The sequence below is a fragment of the Tubulanus polymorphus genome, chromosome 3 (assembly GCF_964204645.1).
Source record: "Tubulanus polymorphus chromosome 3, tnTubPoly1.2, whole genome shotgun sequence".
In the NCBI taxonomy this organism is placed as follows: domain Eukaryota; kingdom Metazoa; phylum Nemertea; class Palaeonemertea; order Tubulaniformes; family Tubulanidae; genus Tubulanus; species Tubulanus polymorphus.
Window position 1 is genome coordinate 26,916,998 of NC_134027.1, and position 23,369 is coordinate 26,940,366.

General features: G+C 36.1%; 4 protein-coding genes across 5 annotated transcripts; 2 read left to right on the forward strand and 2 right to left on the reverse strand.

Annotated features, from left to right (window-relative positions):
• The first annotated feature begins 38 nt into the window (after positions 1–38).
• On the forward strand, positions 39–11,142 carry LOC141902868 (ubiquitin carboxyl-terminal hydrolase 15-like). Of its 2 annotated transcripts, XM_074790791.1 has the most exons (22): positions 39–137; positions 662–789; positions 872–981; positions 1,368–1,512; positions 1,963–2,108; positions 2,315–2,370; positions 2,624–2,719; positions 2,857–3,004; positions 3,320–3,493; positions 4,058–4,216; positions 4,609–4,833; positions 4,917–5,000; positions 5,598–5,692; positions 5,788–5,850; positions 6,047–6,178; positions 6,611–6,696; positions 6,978–7,172; positions 7,511–7,581; positions 7,900–8,168; positions 8,252–8,355; positions 8,680–8,768; positions 9,101–11,142. In XM_074790791.1, exons 1-22 carry the CDS (start codon positions 49–51, stop codon positions 9,284–9,286), a joined length of 2,850 nt encoding a protein of 949 aa, XP_074646892.1. In that variant the 5' UTR covers positions 39–48; the 3' UTR covers positions 9,287–11,142. The 2 variants fall into 2 exon arrangements, with proteins under 2 accessions (XP_074646892.1, XP_074646893.1); XM_074790792.1 differs by lacking the exon at positions 2,624–2,719.
• On the reverse strand, positions 11,124–14,522 carry LOC141902870 (nudC domain-containing protein 1-like). The gene is made up of 9 exons (XM_074790793.1): positions 14,389–14,522; positions 14,135–14,286; positions 13,876–14,061; positions 13,614–13,797; positions 13,098–13,277; positions 12,790–13,012; positions 12,417–12,528; positions 12,198–12,326; positions 11,124–12,001 (listed from the first exon to the last, which is right to left on the reverse strand). Exons 1-9 carry the CDS (start codon positions 14,510–14,512, stop codon positions 11,540–11,542), a joined length of 1,752 nt encoding a protein of 583 aa, XP_074646894.1. The 5' UTR covers positions 14,513–14,522; the 3' UTR covers positions 11,124–11,539.
• A 3,205-nt stretch (positions 14,523–17,727) lies between these two features.
• Positions 17,728–18,924, reverse strand: LOC141901461 (NADH dehydrogenase [ubiquinone] 1 alpha subcomplex subunit 12-like). The gene is made up of 3 exons (XM_074788707.1): positions 18,740–18,924; positions 18,464–18,619; positions 17,728–18,023 (listed from the first exon to the last, which is right to left on the reverse strand). The coding sequence occupies exons 1-3, from the start codon at positions 18,826–18,828 to the stop codon at positions 17,855–17,857; spliced, it is 414 nt and encodes a 137-aa protein (XP_074644808.1). The 5' UTR covers positions 18,829–18,924; the 3' UTR covers positions 17,728–17,854.
• Positions 18,892–22,728, forward strand: LOC141902261 (ankyrin repeat, SAM and basic leucine zipper domain-containing protein 1-like). The gene is made up of 12 exons (XM_074789907.1): positions 18,892–19,047; positions 19,182–19,341; positions 19,446–19,568; positions 19,641–19,752; positions 20,181–20,292; positions 20,382–20,516; positions 20,768–20,907; positions 21,287–21,428; positions 21,739–21,854; positions 21,937–22,057; positions 22,142–22,246; positions 22,434–22,728. Exons 1-12 carry the CDS (start codon positions 18,892–18,894, stop codon positions 22,593–22,595), a joined length of 1,584 nt encoding a protein of 527 aa, XP_074646008.1. The 3' UTR covers positions 22,596–22,728.
• Positions 22,729–23,369: the final 641 nt, after the last annotated feature.

The following is a 23,369-nucleotide window of genomic DNA, read 5'->3' on the forward strand; positions in this document are numbered from 1 at the left end:
CGCCAAAATGACGTCATTGTGAGTTTCCATTGACGTCTCTCACCCATCATGGCGGAAGGTGGTCCTCCCGATTGCGATACGCAAAAGAATGAAATTGCAGCCTTTTTAAAGACGCCTTTACAGAAAGGAGATACGTGGTAAATATACGTGAATCATTGATACAATCAGCCATATTGATATAGACCCGATTACTCGAGAAAATATCACTGAAATATCACTTTAAATACGACAACACATCCTCTGGCACGCGAGACTAGATAGAGTAATGCTGCTCCATATCGGCATCAGGAGTTTAGCGAGCATTAGATAATGATGACTGATTTCTGATTCAGTGATTTGAATTGATTATGCTTAGATGAATGTCTGTTTTAACCTCTCAAAACTCAGGGAAAGCCTACATCTATTGGATACTTTAAACGTTATCTTAAACCTCAACTCAAAACTAAAAGAACAAATGAAGAATTAAATTTCAATTTATTTCAAGAAGATTTACTTATGAAGTGTGATTAATATCTGATCTCTTTCTTATCTACTCGATCTCAATGTTTTATTGTCTTTTATTTAAGTGTTTTGTTTAAAGGGCTGTGATTATAATTTCAATTAGTACAATGGCGCCATATAAGAAAATTACAATCATGATTATTATTTGATTATTTTATAGGTATCTGATCGATACTAAATGGTACAAACAATGGAAGAAATACGTCGGTTTCGATAACTGGGATACTAGTTTAGTAGGCGATAAAGTTGTCTATCCCGGTCCTATCGACAATAGTCCTTTACTAAAAGGTATTTCTACAAATCTAAATTCATATTGTGTGAAATCGTTTGAATTATTAACCGCTTTCATTGTTATAATTTCTGTTTTTAGATGGAACGTCCGATTTAAAGGATCATCTAATCGATGAGTTAGATTATCTACTCGTTCCTACCGAGGGATGGAATAAATTAGTAACCTGGTATACAGTAATGGAGGGACAGGTAGGTTCTTAATAGTATTAAAACTATTGATGAAACAGACTCGCGTTGAAAAGATATATGAAATCCCACAGTTTAAGTTTGTAGAATTAGTCAAAAGTTTCTTTGAGCTAATGTAGTTTATTTCAACATTTCTACTATTATCCCTATAGGAATACTGGATTCTTGGTTACAATGATATTATAGGAATGATAATGTTACAAAAATTAAAGTATCCCTCAAGATGACTAGGATTGATTCAAAACATTGAATAAACTACTTCTACTAACTCACATTTAAAGCTTTCCTGTCCTAACATGGGAATTTTCAATATTACACTTGAAGTGACTTCGAGCGATGTATCACTTGAATCCAATTAGTTTTTGCATACGTTGTCTTATTTTTTCTAGGACCCGATCGCCAGGAAAGTGATCGAACAGGGCATGTTCGTCAAACAATGTAAAGTAGAAGTTTATCTGATGGATTTGAAACTCGTACAAAACAATGAATTGGATAAAGTTCAAACTCAGAAATTTAGTCGCGTCGATACTATAGGTAAAATACTGTCAATCATTCGTCTGTAACCCCTCCCCCTCAGTCTGTACTCTCCTCCCCACCCATCAGTCTATACGCTCCTCAGTCTGTACTCCTCCCCCACCCATCAGTCTGTTACTCCGCCCCTTCAGTCTGTACCCGCCCCCTCAGTCAGTACCCTCCCTGTCCCTGTGAGATAATCTATACCCTGCACCACTTCCCCCTCAGACAGTCTGTACCCTGCACCCTCTCAGACAGTCTACTGTCTGTACCCTGCACCCTCAGATACACTGCTGTCTGAATACCCTCCCGGTGAGACAGCCTGCACCCTGCACCCCTCAGACAATTGGCAAGGATAAGGAAATTGTGTGACATTGTGCAGAGTACTGTCCAGAGAATCAAGAAAAGAAAAATCAATCCTAGATCTGATCTTTTGCAGATAATAAGAAATTTAAAACTATATATTTTCAGATGACATTGAGAAAGCGATGCGTAATTTATACAGCATCGGTTCGGATAAAGACGTTCGATTGTGGAATAAATACATGAGCAATACTTACGAACACTTAAATAAACCAGATAATACATTACAAGATGCAGGGTTATACCAAGGACAGGTAGAGAGATCTTATCAAAATCTTATAAACCATATTTAATATGATAAGAAATAATGAAATTTGTCAATAATTGCGTACAGATAATAGCAAAGTTCAAATACGCTCCTCCGGGGGTCATGTCTGATTTAGCATTGTCTTGAAAAAAGATTGCGAACTTTTATCAACAAAAAAGGAAATGTCCTGATGATTATCGTGTTTATTTATAGACAATTGTGATCGAACAAAAGAATGATGACGGAACTTGGCCTCGTCAAACAAAAAGGTAAAATTCATTAAATTTGTGTATTTTAATCACAGTTAACCTTGTCTAACCCGAACAGAAAATCAATCATTTTCTTCTGGATTTCTTCTGGTCCCAGTTTGAGTTAGTTGAGGTTTAGTATCTCAGATTAACTCCAACCTTGGTTCAGAATAAAATCTAATATAATTCCTGCTTTTTGTGACATATAGCTGTAGATTTCAGATTTGCTTCAATAACATCATTATTCACCTTAATAATCATTTGGCTTTTATAGTACATCATCATACAGTACATCGTCATCATCTAGTTCAGCAGCCGCATCAGCAGCTACAAGTCATGACACTACTTCTCACAGTACCTCCCCTGGCAGGTGAGTGCTGCTTAGTAATCATACCTCTTCCTGCAGTCACCAACTTGCATTTTAACGCGCTTTTTTTATCCCCTCGGGCAAAACGGTCGACAGACTGACCGTGATCGGATTAAAAACTGATATTTTATCTATTTTAGGTCGACGAGTTCTTATAATAACTACTCAGGATACGGGTCTTCATACTACAGTTCATTTGATGTCAGTAACACTAAAAGTTCATCGGCACCCGGACTTTGTGGACTCAGTAATCTGGGCAATACCTGTTTCATGAATTCAGCATTACAGGCAAGTTCAGTGATCTCCTTATGCTGATTGTATTTCAAATCAGCTGCATTCATTGTTTAACTGATGGACATCGTGGCTACTGAAAAATACAAAAAATTATGCTTGATTTTGGTGTAATATATTTCAAAGCAATTATCAGCATTGATAGAATATTAACATCCATTCTGGTTTGGGCAGTAGATATTTTATAAGGAGTAGCTGATTTTTAGGATGGTGGATGTAAAAATTATAGGGGTGGCTGCCCGTCTAAAACCTGTTGTGAAGAACATTCCCATTTATTTGAGGTAATAATCAGTGGTTATTTATGATTTACAGTGTTTGAGTAACGTCACTAATTTAACGAGTTTCTTCTTGAGCGACCACTGGAAAGATGAGTTGAATTACGATAATCCGCTGGGGATGAAAGGTGAAATCGCTAAGGCTTACGTTGAGTTAATACGTAACATGTGGTCGGGAAAATATAGTTACACGGTACCCAGGAATTTTAAGGTAAATTGATAATCTAAATTACGGTTCTTTATGGGCAGTGGATTTTCATACAATGACATTAAGGGCCAAGGTTCTTATAGTTGCATGAAACTCAGGGAATTCAGGATTTATTTTTCCATGTTGGGAAATTCTGACTTGTTCCTTGTAATTCGGGGAAAGTAAAGAATATGGACTATATTCGGTGTCTTGTTGTTGAGTGGCACAATGAACCTCTTCATCCGAAATAGCCGCCCTTACTGAGGATATCTTGTGTTTAATTCATTTAATCTGGGAATCTTATCTTCAGGGGCCGGTTGCATAATCATGGCTTAGACTTAAGACCAACTTAGTTCTACAGCCAATCTAACAACTTAAGACCAGTCTTAAGATTTAAGACCACTTTTGGACTAAGTCATGACTGTGCAACTGGTCCCAGGGTTTGGGAAATCAGAGAATTTCGGATTCCCTGATCTATAAGAACCCTGGCATCTACACTGCAGCCACAATGAACCCTGTTGAATTATAGGAATATTCTCATTCTCTCTATCGTTGGTTCGTTATATATTGATTGTCATGTTTCTGTAGATTGCTGTGGGTAAATTTGCACCTCAGTTTTCGGGCTATCAGCAACAAGACTCACAGGAGTTGATGGCATTTCTACTCGACGGGTTACACGAAGATTTGAATCGCATCAAGAAGAAACCATATATCGAACAAAAAGATCATGATGGCCGCCCTGATGAGGTAAACAATGATTAAACACTATATTCAAATTAAGGCAGGTTTCAATTGAAGGTATTCTTGTTTAGGAATCACAATCCTGAATAACAAATTCTCTACCGGCCGCTTCTATCAGGTTTACGGGTTGTATATACGGTACTGTTCTGGAATAGATAGAGAATATTCTGATCAAAATGAATGTGCCAGAAAAGAATTCTTGAATCTGTAGAAATCAATCGATTCTGCTTCTATCAGGTTTACGCATTACGCTATTCCAGAATAGGTAGAATGTATTCTGGTTGAGACAAATGCAGCAGAAGAGAATTCCTAGAGACCGATCGAAACCTGCCTATAATTGTCATGATTTTATGATGTGTATTTATAAATAAAATGATATATATTGTATATTTGTGTAGGAATTGGCACGTGAAGCGTGGTTTAACTATCAAAAACGCAATGATTCGATCATTGTCGATACATTTCACGGATTACTCAAATCGACTCTCGTTTGTCCGGAATGTACTAAAATTTCAGTGACTTTCGATCCGTTCTGTTATCTATCTCTGCCATTACCAATCAAAAAGGAACGTCAAATCGAAGTTTTCTTTATGCCACTGGATCCTGTCAAAAAACCAGTACAGGTTCGTAAAATAAATGATATATCTGCTGTTGTTGTTAGATTGATGTTTAGTGTGAATGATAATTTGATTTTGTCTATTTTCAGTATAAATTAACTGTGCCTAAAATGGGAACAGTTCGTGATCTATGTAAATCACTATCAGCGTTCACTGATGTACCTCAAGAGAGGGTAAGTTCGATTCTACAGTCTTGAGTTACTGTACTCAGAAAATACTGTCACCAAAAAATGTTTTCATTTCACTAAGATTGACTTGATAACTTGAATTTAGAGTTATAGCTCTATATATGTAACACTGTATTATAGGAATAACATTCATACCTAGTACTGAACATGCAATAAATTAACACAAAACTAAACAGTGAAAACTGACGAAGGCCGTACAATAAAACACATGAAAAGAATAGAGCAATTAGAAAATAATGTGAAATGCTGGGAGTTAATACTGCCTCAGCTTCAGGTCGCACACAGTTAGTTAATACATGACTGGCAGACTGATATATTTCAGAGTTAATGATTTAACGATTTATTTTCTGACAGTTTCATCTTCGGGAAAAAAGCAGATCATCGAAACTGTCGGAATAAACTGTTATATCATCAACCGTGGGTTTTACTCATTAATAGTTAATACATATGTGACAGAGTGATTGAAAATTATTGGACATCAGAAAAGTGAATTTATCAATGATAGCAATTGAAGAGTTTTTATTGTGATCACGGGTTTCGGCCTCTGTAAGAGATGATTGCTACTATTATTATTATTTGTAGATGATAGTCACTGATGTTTATAGCCATAGATTTCATAAAGTCTTTTCAATCGACGATGGACTGACCCATATATTAGAACGAGACGATATATTCGTGTAAGTTTCAATGATGATGAATTATCTACGATTATTTCATTATTAGTAGTTATTTATAGAGAATTATTATTATGATATTTTTTTCATTCATTCAGTTACGAAACACCTGAATCTGACGATGACACAAACATGATTGCCGTTTATCTACGGGAAAGAAAGTGAGTTTGATTCAGATAACCGGTCTCCCTACCCCCCCCCCCCCCTCAAATTCAATATTCATGACTGTTATTTTCATTCAGATAACTGGTCTCCCCTCCCCCTCAAACTCAATATTCATGACTGTTATTTTCATTCAGATAACCGGTCTCCCCCTCCCCCTCAAACTCAATATTCATGAATGTTATTTTGTTTCAGTGTTCATCAAAACTCTCAGAGAACGTACAACCATACGACAAATAGTCTGTTCGGAACACCTTTATTAGTGCCAGTACCACGTAGTAACTGTACATATGAAGTACTCTATAATATTATTCTAAACAAAATGTCGTAAGTAGCAGTCAATCATCAGTCTCTAAAGTGTTCTCCATATGTGCTGGAATTATAAAGGGGCTGCATTTATTGTTAGGCTTTCGATTCCCCCCAAAAATACAGAAAATTTAGTTGTGATCTTCTATTTTTCACATTAGCTCAATATCTTTCAAAGTAATTATCAGGATTGATAGAATATTAACATCCACTCCGGTAGTGGCAGCAAATATTCTATAACAGGTGGATGTAAAAACGAAAGGGCTTTTGCGATTTGTGAGGCATAGAATTATTAATTCAAAACAAGGTTTTAACTGAAATAGATTTACTGGTAAAGAAAAAGGGGTGGCCTCCTCTCTAAAATCTGTAATGGAGAACACTGGACTCATACTAAAGTGAGGGGTCCAGGAACCGGGTTGCAGGTGATTGAAATCAATGTTTATTGAATTGTAGCCGATATGTGAAAGTTCCAGACAATAGTGACGAATGGTGGCGAGAAAAAGATGAAAAACAAACTGAGGATAAACAAGTAAATGGAGGTAAATGATGATAGTTTGAATTAGATTTATACCAGTTTTATGATTTGAAACACTGTTAAAAGCTGCAGCCGTAATGTAGCGCTGTTCTGAGTTGAAATGACTTCATTTTCAAAAAATTAAAACCTTTTGAATCATAAATCAAATGTTTGAAATAAGTGATTAACGGGTTTAAATTTCTAATCAAAAATCGTTTTAACTATCCTGGGATTCTTTCAGAACCTAGTACAACAGATAACTGTAGAAATAAGTTTTGTGTAAAGTTTTGAATGATTTTACTGTAGATATGGAATTAGGACAAGATGGAGAGAATGATGATGATGATATGACCGGTAAAAAGAAATCGTCCGACGAAGAAGATGATGATTCAAAGGATGAAGAAAAAAATCATCGTTTGTTTAGATTTAGTTTAGTGAATTCGTACGGAAGTTCGGAATTACAGCCGATTAAAGATGACGGTTCTTCACTTACTTTCTCAAGTAAGATTTCATTTTATTAATTTGACAAGTTACACCTCCGTTCAAAACAGTATCTATAGATATGTGGGCAAATTAATCCCTTCTGGGAATATTTTGAAATTTGTCAGTTATTACCATGGTTTCTCATTGTCACTATGGTGGTTATCTTTTACCCGAAGGGCTAATTCATTTTAAAATATAGTTAACCCCTGGGTTTGATATAAAACTGGCCCCTGGTTGAGGGGTTTAACCCAATGGGGTAACTTTGATACCCAGTCAATTAAACCAGGCCATGATTTATGAGACTGTAAATGGGGAGAAGTAGCCAGTTTTTGAATTGTTGAATGATTGATTTTCAGACCGTTCCTACATAGCCGTCGATTGGAACATGAAAGCAAAAACCAAATTCTTTGATATCAATGCAGCAGAGGTAATTCATTTAAACATCATCAAACTTGTGTCAGATTGTGTCATCTCATTAATCAGTTGTCACATTACAGAGGTCCTCACTATTATTGAGTTTCAATTTGTGTTTTCAATTCAATTTACTAAGTGTATTCATCATTAGGATAAGTTACTGAAGTCCTCACTAATATTGAGTCACAATTTATATTTCTAATTCAATTTACTAAGTGGCAAGGGTCGAATGGTTTTAAAAAACCACAATAACAAAATTCATCGTTGAAAGTATTTTATTACAGCTTTATTTTATGATTTGACTGGAATATTTTTCTATTAATTACGACAGGAATTTGAAACGCACGAAAGCGTCAACATGCGTCCGACTCAGAAAAAACAAGTCATCCAATTAAACGAATGTTTGGATATGTTCGTTACCATGGAGAAACTCGGTGAACACGACCCGTGGTATTGTCCGTCGTGTAAGAAACATCAACAGGCGACGAAGAAATTCGATCTATGGCAACTGCCGAATATTCTCGTCATCCATTTAAAACGATTTTCATATAATCGATATTTACGCGATAAATTAGACACGTTTGTGGAATTTCCAGTCAAGTATGAATCAATATTACTCTTGATATCTGAATCGATTGAATCTTCATTATGTCTCTTATACGAGCGTATTCGATGTTTTTTAGAGGATTGAATTTGAAGAAACTACTGATAAACCCAAATCACGGTCCTGCCTTGTATGACCTGTTAGGTGTTGTCAACCACTACGGAGGGATGGGTGGAGGACACTGTAAGTATATTATATATTCTATCACGATATTGAGCTATTTAAATCTTTCGAAAACTCAGAAACCTGAATCCAGTTCCACAGTTCTGACATGGATTTGATTGAAGTGGAACTGGATCCTGAGTTCAGAGTTAACTCTAACTCACAGCTGTGGAACTGGATCCTGAGTTCAGGGTAAACTCTAACTCACAACTGCGGAACTGGATCCAGTTCAACATTTGTGGCTAGAAAGATATGAATTGAAGTCAAAATGAAGTGTATAATTAAGTTACTGGTTAATTGCTGTCTATGTGTATTTGTGATATGAATGTTTGTTGTACATTGTAGACACTGCCTATGCTAAAAATAAAGACTTAAATGAGTGGTATTATTTCGATGATTCATCGGTCAGTCAGTCCAGCGAAGATGCTGTTGTGGTGAGTATTTATTATCAAAGACTTAACCCAGCCCAACTCTAATCCAAGGAATTGGCTACCTTTTATTCATAGTGATTTCAAGAAAAACCTATTCCAGTTAGAAATTCCTCATTATCCCTCAACCAAAACGTTCAACAAATGACAGCCTAATACATCAAAGTTAAAAATCTAACCATGAAGTTAGATTCGATATAGAACTAAGTTGGTTTTAGATCTAACCATGACTGGTAACATCGTAAATATCAAAGGGAAGATCTGAAACCACTGACCCTTCCTGAGTGAAAATGATCATCACTCTGACCGACTGTAAACAATACTGTTGTTTATTGCAGACTAAAGCAGCCTATGTACTGGTATACCAGCGCCGGGATTTCATCGCGCAAACAAATAAAACATCATCTCAAATCATATCTGCAGCAGCTAGCAGCAACAACGCCAACGGGGAAGATGAATTGAGCAATGGAAATAATGGAAGTTGTTGCGCTATCAGTGAAGAGGACGACATGGATATAAATTAATGAAAAATACTATTTATACCGATAGTAAAACATGGATGAAAATGAAGTAGACATTTATACGTGCAATCCTCCTCTAGTGAAGAAGGCATTGAACAGTAATTCTCTTTTGCGTGATAACTCTTTTATACCTCGATGTTGTTAGTCTCTCTTTCTCGTATTTTCATCGGTTTCTCGTCGTAATTTTATCGGGTGCAGACGACGTCTGCGTCTGCTGCTATCAACGAATCGGAAACCGATTTATTTTGAAAATGACTACGACACTCAGGGGCTGTAATTTTGTAATCTTGTAGTAAAAACATCGATTCGTCGAAGAAAATCGACCAAGGACCAAATAAATGAGGAACCAGTTCCGTTTGACTTTAGGTAACTTGAGAGTCATATTGAAATGAGAACTTTGGAACTGGGTCCTGCATGTTTTTGGTCGGTTTTAACAGTGAAGCGTGTTTATTATGAACTAGAATATAACGATAAATGGGATAAAACAAACTTAAGATAACGAGTGAAGTTAAAGACAATTTAATGAATTTCGTACTGGATATAACAAAAACTAGATCGCTTTTAATGAACAGAGTTTCTGGTTGTCTGAAGTTTGTAATTAACGAAGTTCTGCGGTATATAGAACTAGTAGTTATAACGAACAGATTTTCAGGTTTCCAGAAGTTTGTTGAGAGGTTTCATTGTATTAAATCAGCCTGAATTGATGTTAGCGGAATCAGAGTGTTTCAGATGAAATTATTATGTATCATGTTGATACAACTGTAACACTGAATGCAGTCAAATCTGTGAATTTCTAACATCACAAAGACTTTCAAAGACTAAGTTTTCAGTTCAGACTGAAAACTGTATAACTGTAGACTGGGTATTTCAGTTGCTCCCATTTGGTTGATATTTTCAGGGAGGTTCTCTAGCGCCTCCCTGATATATTTTCAAGTAGTGCTGTGAATTTTGTAAATATTAAATTTTATATTTATGAACTGTTTTTGCTGCTTAGTTCGCAGCGATAGCAGAAGAACCGGAGATGAATGTCAAGTGAGAACTTGTGTGTACTGACATTGAGAGGACGGCGAGAGGGTCAATCAATACTAATATTCATTATATTACATGTGCGATTCAGTGAAATATTTTTCTGTATATTTTGAAGCATATTTTAATGAGAATTTGAATGTTTAAACGAAAATGAGTAATTCACATTTTTCTGTGCATGCCACCTCTGCTTCAAACACTAACACGTGACTGCAGACAGCAGCTTAAGTTCTGCTTTATTTGAGTACAGCATCTATTTGTAAGTTCTTTAATCCTTTATCTACTACAAGTCTTGTGCGTAGATTGTCTCTCAGATATTAGAAATAGACAGGGGTGGTCGGATCTAGGAAAATTGCAGGCCCGGGTCCAGAAGAAAAGAAAAGAATCTGAAAGGTTGCAATTTCCGAGAGGATGAGTTAAATTTTTAGGTTTTAACGATCTCTGTCTGGACAAAAAGGACGACCTCCATGTAAAGGCAAGGGTGCGGACCCTCGAGACCAGCCCCTAAATCCACCCCCCTGATAGAATTCTCATCAATATATTGAAGCTGTATCGGTTGGAAATTAATTTTAGGTGTGAATTGGATGTGGTTCGTGTGGTTTAAAATGTTCGTGAAGGATCAACTGAATTTAGATCGAATAAACGTTTTGTCCTAACACTACAATAACCGATTGATGCCTAGTGATTCGATAAAACACTGTTTCAGAGATCGTCGTAACTATTTGTAATTTTTCGGGCAACTTGTTTTTGTTAAATTATATACTGTATCTACCACACTGCGATCTCTTGTAATAGATAATACATTAGTTAATAAATTTGTGAGATATTATAAAGTTTATTGTATTGTTGTTCGTTAGGTGTTTTTAGTCTCCTGCTTAGGAACATTCAAACAATCTCCACCCTAACAGTTGCAGGTAGTACACAACACGGGCTGAACAAGACCCGAGCCCATGGCTTGAGATGGTTTTTCATATAGTAACTTATCTTTTTTATCACAATCAAATTGGTACAATGATTAAAGCTGCCCGGGGGGGATGATGGGTGTAGAGAATGGGCAAGTCCAGAACTTTATCAACCTCTGACCAGCAGTTCCTTTTGGGCATGTTTGCGCAAAACAACAGGACCACATTAAACCAAGCGCGAACATCCAAGACACGAATCTTGAGCCAACAGGAGAATTATTGAGAGACGATTTATTTGTTAGATAGGAGCTGCTGCTTCTGTTCCTGTTCACAGCGACTGTTCATTAACTTGTATCATGTATAAATGTTTAGCGGTGAGAATATATATTCTATCATTGGTCGCTTGCATTCCTAGAATCGTATCGGTACATTCTAACGTAACTAACTGTTGCTTAGCGATGGCCGATACGGATTTCCCCGTTTTACGATTTCTCAAAGGAGTCAAAGTCGGCGACGATTGTCTATAAACGTAAACATGACGAACGCAGTCACATAACACGGCGAACGATAAATCAGGCGAACACGTCGTGAACTTATTCTGCGTTTTCGAAGCTTTCACGTATCCGAGGGCGTTAAACGTCCCTACGTGTATCCACGGCGATTCAACAATGTCGACGTTATCTTGCGGTTGCCATACGATACCGTCGACGTCGTGGCGTAGACATAACGCGCATGTTTTCTGATTGGATAATCTCGTGTTGAACAACCACTGATGACTTGCCAGATCAGCCTAGAATATAAGTCAAAGACATTATCGCATTTGACATGATTCAATGAATCTATGGATCCCTGAATCCACAAGAGGATTATCCAGTGAATCTCTAGATTCCTGAATGTACAAGAGGATGATTCAGTGAATCTATGGATGAATATAGAAGACCCAAAATATTAAATATAAGGTTAAATCTGACTGAAATAATAATTACCTGATGAGTTTTAACATGAGTTTCACCATCAATTCTCACTAATGCAGACGATTCATCGGGAAAATTATCACAATCCTCTAATTCTTGTGCGTTATACGGCTTTTTATCATCATCTTCATTCTCATCATCCTACATAGAAATAAATCACTCGTAATGAACCCTTAAACTACCGGTACCAGGAGGTGAGGGGAGGTGAGAGGAGGTGAGGGGGGTACCTACCTCTTCCATTCGGTCACTAGTTTCAGTATTTTCTACCAGTTGTCCACGTTCGTCCCCTTCAACTACTGTCGTCCACAATGTTTCACTTTTCTTTCCCAAAATTAATTCTAACCTGAATTTTAAAGCAAAACAGTTTGTATTCAACACGCAGTAAATTATCGATACACGCCGTGTAATATTCATGGTTCATTTAAACATAGGTCTGAAAATTATTCTGAGGTCGGCTATAGAACTAAGTTGGACTCAACCTGAGAGGGTTAAATCTAAGGCTTGACTGAGCAACTGAATCAATAGAATTAAGCCCAAGGTTTTAGCCCGAGATCTCTTCAGAAACAACTCGAATTACAGGTTATTGCGCTAGAAAAAAACAAACCTATTGTTTTGAATCGTCCACGTACTAGCTTCCACATCGACACTGTTAAACAGCTTTCCGTTCAACAACGGCTCCATTTCATCATCATCCACTGATAACTCTATATAATCAGGCACTAGTTTGAATTTCACCTCGGTTTTTTGGTAAGCTCGAGGTAGATTAAAGTAAACCGTTAAATCCTCCGCAGTTTGATGCCATTTATAAACGGAACGTTCTTTTTTATCTAAAAACATAAATTCAGACAGCATTTTATTGAATTTTTAACGATATTCAGCTCAAAATTTCAAACTCAACGATGAAATTCATACCAGATTTTTCGATGTTTCTTTCTTCGATGGTAATCGGTTTCAGTGAATCGTACGTCATTTTGAACGGTTTCTCAGACGCTACGTAAATCGCTTTTCCGTTTGTTTGAAGACTGATATAATCGACAGGCGCCGCACCGGTCAGTCTCCGAGTTCGATACAATTCCCAATGATCTTTATCAGCTGTAAATGAATTCAAAATGAACTTCAGTAATTCATACGATGGAACTGGATCCGATTCCTCAGGTTTGAGTTAAGATTTGAATAAGAGTTTAACTCATTGAAATTGAACATTAACTCGAACTCACTGTGGTCATCCATCCATTAAAGGACGTTCTTAATTCTAAAACTGAGGGGCCAGTTGCATAGTCATGGCTTGGGTTTAAGACCGATCTAAGATTAACTCAGTTCTATAGTCAATTAAACAACTTAAGACCAGTCTTAAGATTTAAGATCATTTTTGGACTTAAGTCATGACTGTGTAACTGTGGGTCCTGATATCCGTGAAGCTGAACTGACCTGAATTCACTACAGATAACCATTCGACAACTGTTTGGAATTTAGAATCGGAATCATTTTTATCAACTTTTTCCACGTGTAACAATATGAAATCAACGCAATGATTTCCTCCATTTTCGAACATGATCGATTCCTTCAGTATAAATGACGCTTCGTCCTCAAGCGGACGACAGCGATAACATACCTAAAAATATTACACATAATAATCATTACCTTACCAAGTCTTAAATGAAGTCAATTATTTAAATAATGTGAATTTTACCTTCCAAGTCAATCCATCAGTTCTATTACCGGTCCATACCAGATAGAGGTTACCGACACCGTCAGATAAACTCAACCAATCACGACTCATGAAACAAACGCACGAATGAAGTCGATTCGTAGACTGTCTCTGATTGGACGATACCGGAAATTCAAATACGATCTCCGCATTACTGATACTGTGACCCTGTAATGAGAAGATTATGCAAATTATCATGAATGAATTGATAATAAAGAAGACTTAAGACGCGTAGACTTACATTTTCAACATGAATCTGCATCAGTTTCAAATCAGAAATATAGAACACACAATTTGGATTATACGGATCCAGGAAAAGATGATTATGAACCGCAAATGCTTTAACATGTTGATAAGAGAATTGATTCTCTTGTAGCTTCAATTCATCAGGACCTGAAAATTTGTTCAATAAAGAAAATCGATTTATGTTTGACTTGAATATAATTTGTCGATCGTTTTTCGATATTTTTTAGAACAAGCTTTGAAAAAACTTACAAGAGGAAAGTGAGACTTTATAAGATGGGATCGGATCTAAAGATAACTTGTATCCCTCAAAATTGGGATTGACAAGATCTCTATTCAGCTTAAAACCTTTTTCCACAGCATCAGTCATTTTCATCTAGGGCAATCTTAAGACCTGCTGCATATGGCGTCACAAGCCCCGAGGCTTGTCACGCCATATTGGGGCCTGACACGCCATGTGGTAAACGTAAAATGAAAATCAAATCCTATGCATGAGATGAAACGTCGACTAAGTCTCGCGGGTTTTTCTTCCGAAGTTGAAATATTCGGTTGGATATTAATTTGTCTTAGATGATTTACAACGTATTATATATACATAATAAGAACTACATATTACATCGCATTTACACTAAAATGAGTTTAACAGAATAGAAATTGATCGTTGTTTGTTAATCTAATGCAGTGTACACACATTTTGAAACACAATTTAAACAATCATATATTTCGCCAGCATATGAAAAATACAAAAACATTACATATATATCTACTAAATGAGTTTTACACAATAAAGATTTTAATTAACTATCTTACATTTCAATGAATCATTCATCTATTTCACATGATTTGTTGATCAATTAGTCTTAGAAGAACATGGATAATGTTAGAAAAACATATATGGTGAGCCAGGCTCCAATCTAGTGTGATCTGCAGTCATATTGCTCCTAAAATCGCTAAGCCTTCTACATGGCGTGTCAGGCCCCAAATGTTCTGCAGCCAATATGGCGTGTCAAGCCCCAAATTGTCTGCAGAATAGCTTCAATAATTGAAACATGGTTTGTCGAACGGTTTTCTATGGAAGCAATTAAATTATATCTTTAGTTTCAATTAGTTATATATTGTTCATGATTTGATAATCACAAAACAAATACTGCTAGAAAAACCGCGATTTGTCTTCTATATGGCGTGTCAAGCCCCGAATGTTCTGCGGCCAATATGGCGTGTCAGGCCCCAAATGGTCTGCAGAATAGCTTCAATTGAAACATGGCGTGAGAGGACCCGATCAGTTTTCCTATAATTGTCACTAATTATCATAAATATTCAAAGATTTATCATTCTACATGGTTTGTCAATCATTTAGACTTAGAAAGAAAGCAAATATTGTTTCAAAAATAGCTCCTCAAATCACGCTGTCTTCTACATGGCGTGTCAGGCCCCAAACGGTCTGCAGCCAATATGGCGTGTCAGGCCCCAAACGGTCTGCAGAATAGCTTCAATTGAGATATGGCGTGAGAGGACCCGAACGATTTTCCGTACAAACAAATGAATAATTGTCACTAATTATCATAAATATTCAAAGATTTATCATTCTACATGGTTTGTCAATCATTTAGACTTAGAAAAAAGGCAAATATTGTTTCAAAAAGCTCCTAAAATCACGCTGTCTTCTACATGGCGTGTCAAGCCCCAAACGGTCTGCAGAATAACTTCAATTGAGACATGGCGTGAGTGAGAGGACCCGATCGATTTTCCGTACAAACAAATGAATAATTGTCATTAATTATCATAAATATTCAAAGATTTATCATTCTCCGTGGATTGTCAGTCATTTAGACTCAGAAAAAAGGCAAATATTGTTTCAAAAATAGCTCCTCAAATCACGCTGTCTTTCACATGGCGTGTCAGGCCCCAAATGTTCTGCAGCCAATATGGCGTGTCAGGCCCCAAACGGTCTGCAGAATAGCTTCAATTGAGACATGGCGTGAGAAGACCCGAACGATTTTCCGTACAAACAAATGAATAATTGTCATTGATTATCATAAATATTCAAAGATTTATCATTCTACGTGGATTGTCAATCATTTAGACTCAGAACAAAAGGCAAATATTGTTTCAAAAAGCTCCTAAAATCACGCTGTCTTCTACATGGCGTGTCAAGCCCCAAACGGTCTGCAGTCAATATGGCGTGTCAGGCCCCAAACGGTCTGCAGAATAGCTTCAATTGAGACATGGCGTGAGAAGACCCGAACGATTTTTCCGTACAAACAAATGAATAATTGTCACTAATTGTCTTAAATGTTCAAAGATTAATCCTTCTATATGATTTGTCAATTATTTAGTCTTAGAAAAAAAAGCAAATACTGTTACAAAAAGCTCCTAAAACCACGCTGTCTTCTACATGGCGTGTCAGGCCCCAATGGCGTGAGAGTACGCGATCAGTTTTCTATGGAAGCAATTAATTGTCACTAATCATATCTTTAGTTTCAATTAGTTATATATTGTTCATAATCATAAAGTCTAAAAAAAAACAAATACTGCTAGAAAAATCGCGATTTGTCTTCTATATGGCGTGTCAGGCCCCAAACGGTCTACAGAATATAGCTTCAATTTACATGGCGTGAGAGGACCCGATCAGTTTTCCGTAGAAATAAATGAAAAATTGTGACTGATTATCTTAAATTAGTACAATAATCATTAAGTCTTAGAAATAGGTTTATAAATCGTTGTTTCTATTTTGTTCATATGTAAAAATATACAAAATCGCTTATGTAAATGTAGCTGATGATCTCCTGATCGTCTCGCACCATAACGGAAACCTGTAAAAAACATATTCGAAGAATTTTACATAAAAATCTTTCGATATATATGCATCTGAATATAGTTATGAAGTAAAAACGGGATATAATTTTCTTTCAAAGTGGTTGCACTGAACGGAATACTACAATATAACGTATAAGTACATATTATATTTAGACAATATTTAGTAAGTATATATTTAGACAATAAGTTAAGAAAAAATAGAAATTCATTACACATTGACATACCGGTACTTGAAATTATCTCATTCAGGTTTTACACGTCGTATCGGACTTAAAAACGTGGTCCGTTCGACGCGAACATATATCTTCGTTCCGCGTGAATTATATATAGTCTGCATTTTACTCGGGGCTTGTGACGCCATGTCAGATATGGCGTGACAAGCCCCGGGGCTTGTGACGCCATGTTCTGCTGATTCTTAAGATTGACTTCACTCGTCATTTTAGCCACGTATCTACCGTCAGGTGCTTCCACACGGTGGCAGATTGTAGAACTATCATTGTCAAACCACCGCTTCGCTTCAAAAACCTGAGTAGTTTTCAAAGGCAGTGGTCAGGAGCACATTGACTTATCAGTCTTATTTTATTGGGTGGAAAGTTTCGAAACGTTTTTACTGTAACGTGCTGCCCCCAGTGAAAGTGGTAGATCCTGAAACGATCATTGTCATTAATTGTCACCTCAAGCAATTGAGGATATCCTTCTATAATAAGACAACACGCACACAATTTATCATTTATAATAAATTTATTCTTCTACATTGAAATAATCTAGAAAAACAATATATTTACATTTGTCAGTTTGGAAGAAGAATATTTCTATCTCCAAGTTTTATCAAAATTTCAATGTTTCAAACAAAACTACAACAATCGTATTACAGAAAAAGTTCACAGTCTCTAAATAGTGATTAGTTCTTTGGAGGAACCCAACTTTCTATTTTCGGTCTTGTAGTGCTGTAAGGTACATATTCTCCTGAAGTTCCTGACTTGTTTTCTACGTGATCCATCAACCATCTGTGTTTGACAGGAGGAACTACAGTTGGTGGTTCATCCGCTATATAGTGAAGCCATCTATGCCTAAAAATAAACAAACATAAGTTCAATTCCCAAATCAACTGTGGATAAATAAGTTTCTAAAAAGGAAATAATTTCTATCAGTGCCAATAGTTGAGAGTCTGACTTGGCATCAAGACATATTGTGTATTGTCTTTTTCATTTTGAATTCAACTGTGCTGGTCCTTAGTAGAGACCTGCGTGAGGTTTGAACTACTAAAAATGACCCTGAAACCAAGTTGAGGTATTGATAAATATAAACTGGCCGCCCTAAAATCTCATTTAATGGAACATTTGGTTCTCAGGAACAGTGGAGTCTTTTAACATGCTTTAAAAACAATTTTATTCAAAAAGTCTTATGATTACTAAATGTTTAAAAAGAATACATATTTTCTACAAGGGTTTGAGATTAAAGCGCTTTTGAACAATAAATTATTATCAATATTATTATCAAGAATTCTCACCATTCGGCCGGAACTTGACTTCCATCATAATCTGTATTGATCTGATTATTATAATCAACCCAACGACTTCTTCCCATGAAATACGTCTTATTCTGATAATATTTGTTGCCATATTTATCTTCACCGACAAAATCTCCCCATTTCAGTTCATCAGTTCTAAAAATAATAATTGCATCAATTACACAGTAAATGTCATTATCAATAAAATACATTTTAATTGAACTTGATTGAATAAGATTCCTGAAATAAATGAATCTTTCGCTTTGAAATTCATACCTGTAAAGATTCATATAACAGCCAATTAAACCACCATTCTGTTTATAAATAGCACGTAAACGGCTAATTTTTTCCAGATATTTAGACATTTCTATCTAACAATCTTTAGTGAGGATTTGACCTCGAATCGCGATTATAAATATAAGTTGAAAATGGCGTCGAGACGAAGTGGGAACTTTAGACCGGGAGGTTTTGAAGATAGTTTTGACGATGATTTGGACGGTTTTGATTTCGGTTTTGGAGACGCTGAAAAATGGAAAGCGACTCTCGAGCCGCAATCAGTAAATCAATCGAATAATCATTGTCAGGTAAGGATAAGAATCGTGATATTTAAAATTAATTCAATTCAATCTGTAATTTATTATCGCTAGATGGCGTATTAGTACGGTACGTCTTTTTAAATTGCGGGCCGGGTCAATTAGGAATAATTGTAACTTTATAGGTAAACGGTACAGAACAAGATGATTCGATAGTTTTTAAATCTCTGAGTAAGCCACAACCTGTACAGGCTCAACCGGTTATAAATGGACTTGTAATAGATGATTTAAGACAGGCCATCATGAATGGTAATTTAAAGGTGGTCACCAGTTATCTGGAGCAAGGTATATATCTATCTAAAATCTAAATCATCTAAAGTATGGATAGAAATTTGAGTAATTTCATCAATTTTTGAAATATTTTGATGTACAGTATTTGAATATTCCAGGGATCAATGCTGATGTAGTATTGAAGTCTGGATGGACGCCACTGATGTACGCGGCTAGTTGTGCTAATTATGAATTAGTTTGTCTCTTGCTCACTTGGGGCGCTGATGCTAATTTTCATAAAGGTTATTGTCAAGTCGATTATTCGATAGAGTTCGTGATATTAGTGATAATCAGTGCCAATGTTTTATTTACAGATCAATATACATCTCTGATGGCAGTTTGTGGCTGTACGCACAGAGAGGATACCGTCAATAACTGTGTGCTTAAACTCCTTGAAAGTAACGCTGACATAAATGCCTTTGATAGGTACGTTCATCATCCTATCATTGTCTGTTTTAGGGGCGGATCCAAGCTATATTCCGTTGTATTCCAGAATATAGTCAGAAAAATGTGAATAACATATTTTCTAGAAGTACCTAATCTAACAGAGGTTCAGAATGCCTTTGATAGATACAAGGAAAAAGAATCATTTTTGAAATTTTTCATGCAGAGGAACCCCATATCCCCCTTTAATGAGCTTCCCCGCTGGCATATCATTGAGCAATAATTTTGAGGAGTATATTCAAATCCATTGGCTGTATCCACCCCTGTCTTGTAGGTTGGGATCTGTTCCACCAGATGAGCACTCGGTCTAACGATGTCAAAATAAGTTTCATTTTGAATGAACTTTGAACTGATTGTCTAGGCCCCTTAATCTCTACATTATCAGTAGTGTTGGAGTTTGTTTATTTCAGGTATCATATGACAGCATTGATGTACGCGTCTAAAGAAGGAAGAATTGATGTAGTAAAAACGTTGTTAGAACACGGCGCTGATGTCAATCAACAGGATAATAGAGGACAAACTGTTAGTATTTACAGTAACAACACATTACTGGTGTTATATATAATGCTTAGATCTAGCATAACAAAAATGTGTAATATAACTATTTCTAGGCTTTAGTATTAGCGACTTATAGGAGACATGTTAAAGTCATTGATTTACTACTGTCTCACAACGCCGATCCTAATGTGAAAACTACAAACAAAGATACAGCTATTGACATCGCTTCTTCAAAGTATTTCGATGAGGTAAAAAATAAATGAACGATTTTGTTTTTGCGTAGGAATAAAAATGTGCTGGTTATTTAATGGTAACTTTATACTTTTAAGATCTATTTGTGCAAGCGTATGAACTCTAATTCAGTATCACTATCATAAAAGCGCTGGTGGTGAACATTGTTTCAATGAAACAGGTGCTATAAAAATGTACTATTATTATTATTATTATTATTATTATTATTATTATTATTATTATTATTATCTCCTATTTCTATTGGTAGATTACGGAGTTGTTAAGGAATGCTGGTTGTCAGTTATCGACTTACAGCGGTCGATTCTCATCTCCGTGGAGTCATTTACCGGTTACGTCGAACCCGACTACAACTGACGATTCCAATATCACAAATGGATCGCTGGAAATGTATGTATCTACAAAGAGTGGAGGATTTGTAGAACATGTTGTGCCTTAACAGTGGAACCTTGTGTTAATACAAATCTTGTAGGCAAAAGTGAAATTTTTGTATTAAACAGGTTTCATATTATCAAAATGCCCATCCTCTAAGGATTGGCTAGGTGCTAAGTTAACTGTGGCTCGGCTCCTCGTCGAAATCTGATGATGAATCTTGATTGATATAAATATCTAAGCTGGGACATGCTGGAAACCATTGTAAAAGGGAACACTTTAGCGCGCTGTTTTGTGGACCTCAAACAGAATCGTTTTAACCATGCTTCTGTCTTGAGTGAATTTCATTTGTTTCATTACACAGATTTTTTATAGGCTTGTGTTTAATTTATTTCAGACCTGCTGCGCAATTAGAACACTTCGGAGAATTGGAATTATTTTTATCTGGTTTAGAATTATCTGATTATATTCCTTTATTCCATCAACATCACGTGACTTTCTCTTCATTTCTACGTATGACAGATAACGACCTCAAACAGGTAATTTACTAGTCGATCTTGAGTTCTCTGACATGTGGGAAATCTGCATACCAGGTGAGCAACTCTGACCAAACAGAAGTTGGGGGTCAGTGTTAGCTACATGAGCTGGTGTTTACATTAGGGAATCATAGGATCAGAATATGTGGATATTTGATTATTAGAAAAACCACAGCTGCCACTGATGATATCCTATAATTTAAGGAGGGAATGTTTATTAATAAAGGGTCGGGGAAATATCAGGGAATCTAAGATTCTCTGATCTGTAAGAACTTCGACATTAGATCTTCATATAGATTCAATCTTCTTTTAGATTGGAGTTGCAAGACTCGGACAAAGGAAGAAAATTTTAGATGCGATTCAAGCCGTCCATAAACAAGAATGGGAAGAATCGAGTCTCACTTCTCAACAGTATAATAAACACATCAAGTAAGGATTTCATTCTGAATCATTTTCTTATTTCTTTTGACCAAAAAAATCAGTTGTTATCAATGGATGTGTATGTTTGTAGTTGCGCGACTGCATTGGCCATGGTTAAAAATATAGCAAAACATGTAGATTATATCGGTAGTACAATAGGATACGCGAAAGATCAAATTAAAGCTCATCCCGATGTACTAAAACGTGGTCAGGTCAGTTCATCAAACCGATGCATTTAAAAATAGGAGAACATCAACACCTAGTTTTGAATGATGTATTTATGATATGAATTGTAGGATGGAACCGGCGTTAAAAGTCTTTGTAAACAAACTGAAGATTCTTTACGAAACACGAGAGAATTGTATAAAGAACTGGTTGAATTACGACAGTATTTATCAGAGGTAAGAAAGAAAACCTTCTAAAACTAGAACTAGCACGACACGACTGTCTCTGTCGCAAGTGACATATGTTGCACTTGCGATTGACAGCAGCTAGACCCACACTGTCAACCTACATTAGGCTAACAGTTGACTTACATTAACCTGATCAGTCAAACTGTGGTCTATATTAGAGTTGTTGTTGTTACAGGTGGCAGATATAGATGACTATAAACCAGCTGATTTAGTCGAATATAAACATCAAACACAAGTCAGTAAAACTAAGAAAATGATTCTCTATACTCTAACTGTTGGTGCTATGGTCGCTGGTTTTGGTTATTTTACTTGGAAGAAACAATTAATGACAACTTGACTGATTTACTACATTTGATGGTGAATCTAGTGAAAGTGAAATCAGGCTTTGAATCCATGCATTTTATTTTTGTAATTTTTTATAGTCTACGATTAGAGGGTGACCTCAAATCAGGCATTTGTCTTCCTCATATAACGGTAATAAAGTTATCAAAGTTTAGAAAAATACAAATTGCCTTTATTGAGTTGTTTATCATTCATATTTTATTTTACATTATTTTTTTCTTTGTGTCAGGTTTTTTCCCACCTGTGAAATAGCAAACACCCTGCTTAGTTCATTTCGAAATTTCTGAAAGCTGATAAAATAGACAATAAAGTTAATTGCATTGTTTGATGTTTCAAGTGTCGTTGCTGTCAAGCTTAATAGTTGACGCATGGGTTGACGGGGCCATCTCAAAATTGATCGATTGTTAATGAGTATTGAAGTGACCACATTATTGGGTGTTGAAAGTATTATATACAAACACGTTATCGCCACCAGATTTTTGATGCAAGTTTTGTCTTGTTTTGAAAGAGTATTCTGTGAATTCACAGAAGAGGTTTTAGTAGGTCTCGACACTAGTTTTATTGCTATCATAACAATACATGTGATGTTTATGAAGTACGGAAGGATGTAAAGCGTAACTGTTTTGGACATCGTAATAGACATCGCAAAATTGGCATTTTCCATAGTAATTACGGGAAATAATATGCAGTTCTGCCATCGATCAATGCCATATATGTTGAACATGGCACCCTCTACACCTATGACAATGATCCATTGAAATAGAATCAC